General features: G+C 39.3%; 1 protein-coding gene across 2 annotated transcripts in view; it reads right to left on the bottom strand.

Annotated features, from left to right (window-relative positions):
- Positions 1–1,496: 1,496 nt before the first annotated feature.
- Positions 1,497–13,015, bottom strand: part of AK3 (adenylate kinase 3) — a 274,466-nt gene continuing 262,947 nt past the window's right edge. For both annotated transcript variants that reach the window (XM_065908182.1, XM_065908181.1), the window contains 4 exons: positions 12,362–12,481; positions 11,220–11,392; positions 10,224–10,342; positions 1,497–3,960 (listed from right to left, as the gene is read on the bottom strand). In XM_065908182.1, the coding sequence (XP_065764254.1) occupies positions 3,840–3,960; positions 10,224–10,342; positions 11,220–11,392; positions 12,362–12,481 (533 nt within the window). In that variant the 3' untranslated portion in view covers positions 1,497–3,839. The remainder of the gene's footprint in view (positions 3,961–10,223; positions 10,343–11,219; positions 11,393–12,361; positions 12,482–13,015) is intronic.

The following is a 13,015-nucleotide window of genomic DNA, read 5'->3' as shown; positions in this document are numbered from 1 at the left end:
TAAAATGGTGCTCAAAAAACATAAATATAGTTCCGTAGTGGCTTTACAAGATGAAAACATTGATTGTGAGTTTAGGCAAAATGATTCTGAAGTTAATCTTGGGGTATTTTCAGAGAAAAATACAAAGATGTCAGTTTACTGTTCTCAAAGTTGGTCATGTATTTCAGTTCTTAAACTGATACAGGACAGAAATGTACTTATCTCAACTGAGGGTCAGGCTTTTCATTTCAGTTTTGCTACTATATCCTATGCATTTTAAAAGTCTGCACATTCATTTCCCGTCTGTAGTGGACATGTATGTGCTATTTCACAGGTCTTCTGAGAAGCTGACTCATCTAATAAGTATTTGCTTGCTTACTATGTAAGCCGATGGCAGGGGGAGGTGCAATGATGAATAAAAGTTGATTATGAACTGCTTACGATCTAATAATGAAGTTGAAACCATTGTCATAAGCCTCGAAGAATAAGACTTAAAGTTTTCGTCTTTTCTAAGTATGAAATTGATTTTTTTTAAATTCCCACATATTTCACTTGTTTCTTTAAATGACATTTGTCATGCTACTTTTCAAACACTTTATAATAGAGTCCTTTGGTAAAATATGACACATCACCAAACTGATTCACACTTTGGTGACATTCTTCCACCATGCAATTTCACATGTATAGCAATTGTAACTTTTTACTCAGTGCTAAATGTGATCATTAAAATGAGCTGAAAGGAAAAAAAGCTATAGCTGAATGTGAACTTTGTCTACAAAGTATCTTGGCTTTTACCAGAATCTTTAAACACAGATTATTCTGTGTTTAAAAATTTTAAACTATAACTTCTAAAATCAGAATCTTGAATTGCAAAGAAGGCTGTTTTTGCAGTTGACCAGTGTTTTTTTTTTCCTTTTGTCAATGAAAAGACAACTTATAAACATGTTTTAAAATTTACTGCTATTGAATATTATAGCAATTTAATATAATGAGGCCTTTAATTACTATGATCTGTTAACATAGCTAAGTTTTGTCACAAACTGAATGTCCAAAATATTTTGCTCAAATGCCATTGAAAATAGCTGGAGAGTAGTAGTTGTGGGGCAGGGTTTAGAAATTTAAACTATTTGAATAAGAAATAGAAATAAATAGAAGAAGAAATGAATTAAGAAATAAAATTTCTTGACGGTACTAACTGCCAATTTGCATTTCCCACAACACACTCTGCTTGTGAAAGGTGTACCAAAATGACTGTGGTGCTGTAGAAAACAGGGTAATGGTTTGACGTCTTACTAGCTTTTAACTAAGGCACAGTAGCTTCTGGCCATGGCAGTCAGCTCTGGACATACTTCCATGTGGCACACAGATCACAATGATAGGTATTACAGCAGAAAACAAGTTCTTTTTGTAATAGCACAGGTGTTTCCCAAAGTCAAGGATGTATGCAAAACCTCAGTTTTGGGAGTGGAGAGGAAATGGTCACAGGAAGGGCAGGTCTTGATTTTCATACCATGTTCTTCTTTTTTCTTTTCTTTTTCTCATGTATTTATATTAGTTGGAGGCTAATTACTTTACAATATTGTGGTGCACTAGGATTTTCATAGCCATGTTCTTCTATCCCTCTTTTTGATTCCCAAATCTGACAGTGTCAAGGCGGCCAGTATGGCCGCAATACTGCAGCAGGAAACAGAGGGTAAAATCCAACCAACCTATATATGTAAAACTGTTCTAAGACAGTTATCAGAAAGCAGAGACTAACTCAGAAGCCAATGAGACATGGGGGCAATAAAGGGAAGGTGAGTTAAGAGTGGGCCCTGTGAGTTACCAAAGACCAAGTAATATCCACAGCTCTGAATTTTCATTTAATGTTAATTCACTGATACACTGGATAATCAGTACCCAACATTTTTAGAATGTACATACTAACATTCAAATAAAGCAGTTATGTGAATGTTCACCATAATCCTTTTTAAAAACTTCAGTACATTTTTGAAAGATCAATACTGAACGTTTAAAAATCAAAGAAAAGTCAGCTATTTTTCCCCACAAGATACATAAGAATCACTTGGTAGCATCTGTATTTTCAGTGCCTGGAATAAAATGGGGCAAATTTCCAAAGGCAGTTGATAACAGCTTACACACTGACTTGTTTCATTTAATCTAGCACCAAGTAAGAGAATTGAAGATATTGTCAGATTTCTCCTTCACCTCTCATATTGCCCCACTCTTCCTACCAAGCTACCACTGTACATAAGCATGCATCCTGTTACCCCTCTAAGGAATCAAATCATTTTCATTTTAAAATGGCTGCCCAGGTTACATTCACTGGCAGAGTTCTTCCCCATTAAGGAAGGATAGCAGTGAACAGGAGCAGGTGTCAACTTCTTTGATTAGGAATAAAGAACTCTTCTAAGCAAAATCAATGAGTTTCCTGGTTCTTTTTAATACGTTGTGTGAATCCTTTTAATTCCTACACTTGTTTACTAATTATGATTGTTATTTATGTCAAGAGGGTTTCCCCCAGGCAAACCTGATCTATTTCCTAACGACAAAGTATGCTTACTTAACCTAATGCCACGAGTCTCCTTTCCTTTCTCCCCTGCCTGCCTTCCTTCCTTCCATTTGCTACTCATCAAGACAGATCATACATTGGGATCAAAAAAGAAACTGGCAAGTAGGTCCTAAAGTGCACATTTTTCAACCTGAGTAACTTCTGAAAACAGAGTTTAATTACATATTCTGTTGAAAATTCAACTTTGGTGCTTTTCCAAGAATTTACGATGTCAATTTCTAACAAGTCATATCCCTCAGTAGACAAGGTTTTTCAAAAGAAAATAAGAGATAGGAAAATACATTTCGCTATGCGCTAATTGGTTCATGTTTATAGCAAACAAAATCTGGAGTAAAGTGAAAGTGTGTTTAAAAACAACAAAATACAGGATATATGCTTATCGAAAGGTTGCTAGTGTAAAGTGTAAAAAAAGCCCAGAAACCTCAGTAGTCAGGAGACCACAAGGGGGCGCTCTCATGCCTTGTGAAGACAGCATAGCCCAAAAGGAAGAAGACAAGACTTCTGGCAAGGACTCAGCCAACAAAAAGCCATGGACTTGTTTACTACAGCCCTCCCAGCTTCCTTTTCTCCTCTATGAAAGCATTGTCATTCCCATGCTGTGGGGAGGACTTGCACCTGGCTCACCATGGTTGAGACTCCAAATTGCAATTATCTGCTGATTCCGAATAAACCCATTTTGCTGGAGAAATATCTGGCAATCTGTTTGAGGTCAATAAAAGGCAGCAGTGAATTTGCATCCTGCAACTAATCTATAAATTCAGTTGCTTTTTCTTCCCCCAGGAATTCCATTTGACAGTGTCCCACAGTTTGTGTGTATCACAGTGCTAGAGGTCTCTTTTTTCGCATCACTAATCCAAAAAAGCCTCTGATAAGATACTTTCCACAAGTGAAAGGGAAGTTTTTTCTTTTTTTACTTTTCCAGGAAAATAAGGAAACTTTATCCACCACTTCTTTTCTGAACAAAACTTAGATTACCAATTGCCCTTTCAATTACACTCAACAATTTTCAAGTCTAGTTAGACATTTATAATGTTTTATAATTGTGCTAATTAAATTCTAATTTTATCTAGTTAGAAGGTAACTAGATAAAACACACTAAACATTTCAGAAGATGAATCTTCATAACTGACTCATTTGGCACATCCTTAATTTCCAGGATAAAATCAGCAGAAATGAAACTAACATAATTTTCAAAGAATTTATACAGGCCAGAGTCTTAGGACAAGGAACTTCTAAATGCAAAAGACAAGGAGCTTCTGCTCATCTTCCTAGTTACATGCACTTTTCCTCATGGAGTAACTGATGTTTCCTGGTTTCTTTGTGGAAGTTTTGTTTGTAGGAAAGCATAAACGTGTGGCCAGATCTTGTTGGTTTCTGTTCCAGAGAATGTTTCCAACACGCCTTTTTTCCTAAGGATAAAAAATAAGACAGGTCTGACTATAAAAAAAGATCACAGGCCAGTATCACTAATGAACATAGATGCAAAAATCCTCAGCAAAATATTAACAAACCAAATTCAACAGTTAAGGATCATATACCATGATCAAGTGGCATCTGTCCCAAGGATGGTTCAATACATTCAAATCAATGTGATACACCATATTAATGAATAAAGATCATATGATCATCTCAACAGATACAGAATAGCTTTTGATAAAATTTGACATCCTTTTTTGATAAAACTCAACAAAGTGGGTATAGAGGGAACATACCTCAGTGTAATAAAAGTCATATATGACAAACCTAGAGCCAATATAATAGTAAAAAGCTGAAGGCATTTCCTCTAAGATCAGAAACAAGACAAAGATGTCCACTCTCACCAGTTTTGTTTTGAAATTCCTAGCCATAGCAATCAGAAGGGGGTGTGTGTGTGGAGGGGGGAGTGGTCCAAATAGGAAAGGAAGAACTAAAACTGTCACTTCAGCAGATGACATGACACTGTATATAGAAAAGCCTAAAAGATACCACCAAAAAACTATTAGAACTAATAAATGAATTTAGTAAAGCTTCAGGATACAAAATTAAAGAAATCTGTTGCATCTTTATCACTAATAACAAACTATCAGAAATTAAAACAGTTCCACTTACAACTGCCTTTAAAAAAAAAAAAAAAACCAGGAATAAATCTAATCAAGCAGGTTAAGAACCTATACTTGGAAAACTATAAGGCACTGATGAAAGAAACTAAAAAAGACATTAAAAAATGGAAAGACATATCTTGCTCATGGATTGGAATAATTAGTATCGTTAAAATGACCATACTATGCAAGACAATCTATGGATTCAATGCAATTCCTAACAAAATACCAACAGCATTTTTTTTTTAATGTTTGTTTATTTTTGGTTGTGTTGGGTCTTCATTGCTATGCAGGCTTTCTCTAGGTGCAGCAAGTGAGGGCTATACATGGTGCAAGGGCTTCTCATTGCAGTGGTTCTCCTGTTACAGAGCACAGGCTCTAGGGCAGATGGACTCAGTAGTTGCAGCTCACAGGCTCATTAGTTGTGGCAGGTGAGCTCAGTTGCCCCGTGTCATGTGGGATCTTCCTGGACCAGGGATCAAACCAGTATTCCTTGCATTGCAAAGTGGATTCCTAACCACTGGACCACCAGGGAAACCCCCAATGGCATTTTTCATGGCACTAGATCAAAAATTCTAAAATCTGGATACACAAAAGATTGGGATAGCCAAAACAATCTTGAGAAACAACAGAGCTGGAGACTTCATCCTCCCTGACTTCAAACTATACCACACAGCCACACAGTAACCAAAATAGTAATGGCACTAGCACAAAACCAGATACACAGATCAATGGAATGGAATAGGCAGCCCAGAAATAACCTGCAGTGTGGTCAGGTTAATCTATGACAAAGAAGGCAAGAATACACAAGGGAGAAAAGACAGCCTCTTCAATAAATGGTGCTGGAAAAATTGGACAGCTACACACAAAAGAATAAAACTAGATTACTTTCTCACACAATATAAATAAAATCAAGAAGGATTAAAGACCTAAATGTAAGACCTGAAGTCATAAAAATTCTAGAAGAAAACACAGGCAGTACACTCTTTGAAATCAGCCTTAACAATATATATACAACATGTATATATGTTGTGTGTATATATAGATATATAAGATATATATCTTGTGTGTGTATGTATGTGTGTGTGTGTGTGTATACATATATATAGGATCTGTTTCCTCAGGCAAGGGAAACAAAAGCAAAAATAAACAAATGGGACTACATCAAACTAAAAAGATTTTGTATAGCCAAGGAAGCTCAACAAAATGAAAAGACAGACTACTGAATGGGAGAAGATATTTGCAAATGATATATCTGATAAGAAGTTAATATCCAAAGTATACAAAACCCAACATCAAAAAATAAATAAACAACCTGATTTAAAAATGGGCAGAAGACCTTAACATGTCTTTTTCCAAAGACATAAAGATGGCAAACAGACACATGAAAAGATGTTCACCATCACTAGTCATCAGGGAAATACAAATCAAAACCAAAATCAGATCAACTCACACCTGTCAAAATGGCTTTTATCATTAAAAAAAAAAAAAATAGATTGGATAGGTTGAGGACTTCCCAATTCAGGTTCAATCCCTGAACAGAGAACTAAGATTCTACATGCCACTTGGCATAGCCAAAAATAAATAAATAATTTCTTTTTTTTAAAGATAATAGTGTGGATTTAATGGTCTCAGTAAGTACAGATCTGTGTGATCAAGAATGAAAGGCACTTGGCTGGGTGTTAGAAAACCCAGATTTTGGTTTCAGTTGTGCCCTCTGGCTAACAGAAATGGTCATTTAAGATGCATCTATCATTTTCTGAGCACATGCTAAGTGCTTTACATATAATACTTTAATCCTATTTAAAGCTCAAGTTTCATTATTTTACTGATGAAACTGTGTTAGGGATGTAAAGTAATGACCTGAATCACCAAAACGGTAGTAGGATTCAAAACACAGGTCCCGTCAGACACTAGAACACCCTTGGCTTTCTTTTGTTTGCTTGCCTCTTTGCAAGACAGCTTCCTAATATGTGAGGATCCTTCCTTTTTTCACTTATTTTTTTTTTTCCTCTGTGCCCTCCTTCTGAATTTTAAAGGAAAGGGGAATTCTAGAATGTTGTTTTTATCGTGTTTCCTACTGGGTTTCTCCATTTCTTCCCAGACAGATTTGTCTGGCTTTTTACCAGGCCAGCAATCAAAGTCTGTATTCACTTGTTTCCTTGAGGTTCAATGGTGAGAAGGATCAAAATCCAGGGATTGTTTTTCAAAACAGAAAAATTCCTGCCAGAGATTCTGGCATTCCAATTGTTTACCCTCCTCCTCCAACTACTCATATACACACTGGCTTTAAGGCTGCAGAAGAGCAAATGAAGAACTCTGGTTTATCACTTTCTAAAAATACTCTGCAAGTTTTTCACTAGATTTTAAGATGTTTCACTGGGAACAAAAACATTCCTTTATGCATCCCTCATAAGATTTGCCACAGTTAAAGACTAACTTAAATAATTCCCACTGTTTTCTGGGTTAAGAAACATGTGCTAAAGCCCTCCTGCTTCTAAGTTCACAAGCATCTTTCCACAAGTTTTCAATAGAACAAGCTTCTTAACTATTGTAAGTCTCTTGAAGAGCCACCTTAAAATCAAGCCTATGTCACAAGTGGGTTAACAGGTTGCTTCCAAGGGAACAACTATACACACCTATTCAGCCCTAAGGCTGAACCCTGGACGAACATTTGTCACCTTCATTTCTATGTAATAACATGGAACTAGCTTAAGCTATTGGTCCTCTAAAAAGAGCATCATGTTGCTTTGTAAACAGAGACCTAGTTATACTATCAAATGCCCCACAGCTGAGAAGAGTTTTAAAAGCAACAATGTAACTGTCAGTATTTTAAAATAACACTGCTGATTCTCACTAAGGTTATTGCAAATACCACTTTAAACTGTTGGTTAAGTCCAGTCCTAGCTCTATGTACAGGAGCTTAGAGGGAAAAGTTTCAATTAATGGCAAGAGGTCGCAAAAGCCAGAAGCTCAGAAAGACTAGTGTGTCTCCTGAGATAGGGACCTGTGACATACACTTCATCTCTACAGCCTTCCCCAGCTTCCCCTCCCATATTTTATAGAACTAATGCCTACAAGCCACTGTACTTCCACTGCGTTCAGTCGTGACTTCCGTTAATAGCCTCATAGTGTTGTTATCAGCTCAGCAACAAGTGCTCTCCCTTCTTCTGGTTACTTTTGAATGAATAACAAACCTCTTTTGGGAAACAACCTTTTCACTAAATTCAGTTCATGAGCCTCAGATGGGATAGTCCCCACCTCCCAGCTTCAAGGATGGACATGATCAGAGCGAGTCAGTGCCGGCTCCAACTCCATGACTTTTGAGGGCACAGAGACTCTCTTTTTCTGGGGTAGATGAACTGGAAGGAGGTGAGCTGGAATGTTGAGGCTCACAGAGGGAGAGCCCACCTGAGATTGATGCCAACACAGGAAAACAAAGCTAAGAGTGACAGAGGCCTGACGACTGTTTGAACACCTGGACCCAAACCATCTACCTTTGGACTCTTCAGTTACATGACCAATAAATTTCCCTTTTGCTAAAGCTTGTGTGAATTGGGTTCCTGATTGAAATAAGCACCTATCACACCGTATGACAAATACTGTTTACCCAGCCCTTTGCCTCACAAAGAAAGGTGAGTTTCTTTGGGGTTTGGTAAAGACTGGGTCTAATTATCTGTGTGGATCACTGGCCCAGCATAGTGTCCAACACATTCATCAATACTAAGTGATTCAACAGTGCCAGGACTGTTTTTAAGTCTTTGTATGGATTCTCTCATTTAATTCCCTTAACAACCCTATAAAGAAGGTACTATATAATAATTGCTCTGATTTTACAAATAAAGAATTCATGGCACAGATGTTCAAACACCTTGCCCAGGGCCACACAGCTGGTAATCTGCAGGAGCCAGGCTCATTATATAATCACAAAATTACACTAACAGCTAGTGAAGAAAGTGAATTGCCAACTTCCTCATAATTTCATCCTCCAGAAATAACTCTTTTTTTTTTTTCTTTTTTCCAACCTGAGTCATAGAATTTAATCACATCTTTGTTCACAGCATTCCCTCTCCTTTTCATGTCCGTGGGGGAGACATGGTCGGGGAGTCCCGAGGGGATGGCTGAGAACTGCCCACAGACAGCACAGCAGAATGGCCCCCATGACCAGGCAGCCCATGGGCCCACAGAACACTGACCCCACCCCACCCAGCTCCCAAAGCCACACACGAGAATGGGCCAATCCGGAGTCTCCGAGTTCGAGGGAAAGCAGAGGCCATGAGGATAGACTTGGGGAGAGCGGTCACCAGGGGCGATCAGACCCTAGACCTGCAGCCTGAGGTCCCTGCTGCTGCTGCTGCTAAGTCGCTTCAGTCGTGTCCGACTCTGTGCGACCCCACAGACGGCAGCCCACCAGGCTCCTCTGTCCCTGGGATTCTCCAGGCAAGAACACTGGAGTGGGTTGCCATTTCCTTCTCCACAGAAATAACTCTTAAAATAATTTGGAGACTGCTACTTCTGAATTCACTGCATAGTTACCCAATTACAACAACAACAGTAATAGCTAATAATCATATAGCGCTTAATGTATGTCAGAAACAATTCTAAGAATTACACATGTTAACTCCACCTTTCAACCCTCCAGTCTCAATCCCATTTTGCATGGAAAAAAACAGAGGTTAAGCAAGAAGTTAAGGCCAAGTTAATAAATGGTGAGCTGGGATTTGAACTTAGGCACTCTGGCTCTCACTGTCCTGTCTTAATGCTGAGTCATTATTCAGTAAGTGAATGAATAAAGAAAAGTGAATGTAATCAACCCTCTGTTAGGAGAGGGGAAGGCTGAATAAAGAAACAGAATTGTTTCTTGAACAGAGTCAAACATTAATTCACTAAGTTCCTGTGTTTGTGGTGGGATATGAATTCCCTGAGGATTTAACAAAACTATGTAAAACTGAAAACTTTTAAACACTATTTGCCAAATAAATGACCTGAGGACTAGTTGCCCTCAGAGAGGCTTTTGTGCTATAGCGACCTCTACCATCACAGGGAGTGGGCACCGTTAGCTTCGCCTTCCTGGTGTTCACGCCAGCCCTCCCTCTACCGGAGAGCTGAGTTTGGTTGAGACTGACACACTACCTGCTCTGGGTGTGGACCAATCAATACAATCTCTCCCATCCTAGTGACTGGCTCAGAAATGCACAGTAACCTAGGCCTAAAATGCAAGGCATTCTCTGACCACAGTAGCTGCTCAAGTTGGTTAACTCTAGCACTTCTGTTCACTGGAGGAAAGGTGACCCCTCACCCTTTCATAAAGAGGATGCTGTGCCTGCTCCTAGCAACCATCAGCAACTATGCAGGAAATATAAGGACAGAGCCAATACAAAGCAGAGATGAGCAAAATTCTGATCAAACCTGGGGGCAGCTGGAGCCCAAACTACCTTCTGGATTTGTTACACAAATAAATTTCCTTTTATTACTTAAACTAATTCGGGTTGAATCTTCTGGTATCTTAGCATTTTGATTGGAAAGCATGAAAGATCAGAAAATGATTTAGTGATTCATCATATAAGAGAAGTTCTGAAAAGCCACCAACTCACCGGTAGTACTCCAGGACAGGCTCTGTTTGGGCTTCGTAAGCTTTCAGTCTCTTGACAACTGTCTCTGGTCTATCATCCTCACGCTGAACAAGAGGCTCCCCAGTCAGATCATCAATTCCCTAAATGGGAGTTAGAAGGGCTGGCATCAACTATCACAGTTTTGAAGGATATTTTTATAGGTAGTTAACTGATTTGTAAACAGACATCTATGTAAGCACCAAACACAAAAATGTGCTTTTTAAATAAATGGAATCAAATTCAAACCCAGGTCATGGCAACACAGAGCCATGAGACCCTAGGAACGTTTCCACGGTGGCAATCACCTTCTCTTTACAGAAAAAGGGTCTTTAAGCGGCCTCTAAATAATTTTGTATTATATATTACATGTATATTGTATATTGTATATTATGAAAAAAAGTGAAAGTGTCAGTCGCTCAGTCATGTCCAGCTCTTTGCAACTGTAGCATTCCAGGCTCCTCTGTCGATGGAATTCTCCAGACAAGAATACTGGAGTGGGTAGCCATTCCCTTCTCCAGGGGATCTTCCTGACCCAGGGATCAAACCTGGGTCTCCTGCATTGCAGGCAGATTCTTTACCATCTGAACCACCAGGCAAGCCCATGATATTATACATATACGAAAAGGATTCAGCTATAGATTGAGAATCTGAACTGTAAGCCCTAAATAACCCAAGGTGTCATTAATCCCTACTGCCCCAATTCTAAGCACACCACCTGGCAGAGGAGAAAATCAACACATACTTTTGAAGGAACAACAAACCCCTGTTGCCTCTGGGGACGTCTTTACCACCAAGCTGACTGGACTAAACCAGCCAACTACACAAGTAATCTGAGAACATGCCCTCTGGAGTTCTGGTCATCCAAGAGTATCAACGTAATCTTTGAGGGCAACTGTCTCCAGATGACAAGAGGTCATCTGTCATCTGGAGACAGCTGGCCACGCAGAAGGCCGAGTCAGCTCCACCCCAACTACTCACCACGGTTTTGGGAGGGTTGAACTCGATGTTGTAGACACGGCCGCTGCCTGGATGGATCCAGCGAGCAGTAAGGCGCTGCTTGATGACCTCAAAAGGCACGTTCAGGTTAATCACTGTGTCTATCTGGTAGGCTCTATCCAGGGCTTCTGCCTGCGGAAGTGTCCTTGGAAAGCCTTTACAAATTAAGTTAAAAATGAACAAAGAAAGAAAGGGCCGAGGGGAGACAGGGGAGAAGGAAGAAAATTAATGTTGAGCAACTTGAACAAAAGTAGTAACACCAGGAAGGCTGACGACGCTTGTAGGGCAACCCTGATAGTTAATATTTTATATGTTACCTTGTCCAGACCACAGGTTGCTCAAATAGTTGGTCAGACAATATTTTGGATATGTCTGTGAGGGTGCCTTTGTAGGGGGGTCGGGGTGGGGATTAACATTTAAGTCAGTTGACTGAGTAAAGCAGACTATTATCCCTAATGCGGGTGGGTCCCATCTAACCCACTGAGGGCTTGGACAGAACAGAGGGCTGGCCCTCTCCAGAAGATAAGGGGACTTCTTCCTACCTGGCTGCCTTGGAGTGGGATACGGCTTTTTCCTGCCTTTGGACTCAAACTCAAACATTGGGTCTTCCTAGGTCTCACCAGCCTTCAGACACCATCACACTACCAGCTCCCCTGGGTTCCCAACTTCCTGACCCACTTTGAATATCTTGAGACTTCTCCATCTCATAATTGTGTGAGCAAATTCCTTGTAATAAACACCTCCCTCTAAAAACTAAAAATCGACCTATCCTCAAGGATCCCACGGCACCTCTGGCTGGGGAAAGTTTACATCTTACTGGAAGTCACCCTCCGTCCTTCCTTCTTCCTTCTGTGATCCTCCCTCATCCTAAATATTCACAAAAAGGGGAGAAGGAACAAAAGTTATATCTGAAGGAGCTTAGAAATAATGCAGTGCACTTCCCTCTTTGCATTTAAAAAAAGAAGCAGGACAGAGAAGAAGACTGGCCCCTGAGGCCCCACGGTCGGGAGTGGCAGTACACGGTCCTCCTGCCCACCATCTGTTTCTGTAGCACATGAAATGCTCACTCTCCAGTCTGCATGCATCCTTTTGGGCAGCTGAGATATTCTCAATACTCCACCTACCATCCAACAGCCAGCTATACTGGGTGAGATTTTTCAGCTCATGAAGGACCAACCGAGTCATGACGTCATCTGGGATGAGCTTCCCTTGGTCAATGAAAGTCTTGGCTAAAACACCAATTTCTACATTAGAGGCAGGGAAAAAAAGGCAAGTCAGCTAGTGCATTTATTCTATCCCATTCTAAGCCTCTAGGAAACTGGCTGCCTAAAGAAGCCCCCTGGATAACACACTCATCTGAAAATGCGCGCCATCAACTTTTGTGATAAAAACAAAGATTGTAAATAATCGAGACCTATTTCAAAATTTCCATGATATAAAAATAGATAAATGTAAAAATAATGAAAAGATATAAAGCAATATGTTAGCAGTAGTCATCTCTGTGATAGAATTATGTGATTTAACATATTTGTACTTTTCTGTATTTTTCTAAATTTTCTATCTGAAAAACATGTACATTAAAATTAGTTTCTTTTTAAAAAAGAAATTGAAATAGTCATTATTTTTAAGTGGCTCAGTTTAAGTACCTGAGATACTGTTACTCTAGACATTTTTCTAATCCTCTAAAATAGATGTTGTCATAATTCAGTTTTTGACCAGATCAGCACTGTGATTGTTACATTTTTATAAATAAAATACACTGAAAAGCATTTATGAAC

Source organism: Muntiacus reevesi, chromosome 17, assembly GCF_963930625.1.
Source record: "Muntiacus reevesi chromosome 17, mMunRee1.1, whole genome shotgun sequence".
Classification (NCBI taxonomy): Eukaryota; Metazoa; Chordata; class Mammalia; order Artiodactyla; family Cervidae; genus Muntiacus; species Muntiacus reevesi.
Note: the sequence above shows the minus strand (reverse complement) of the source record. Positions and strands in the feature narration are given on the sequence as shown.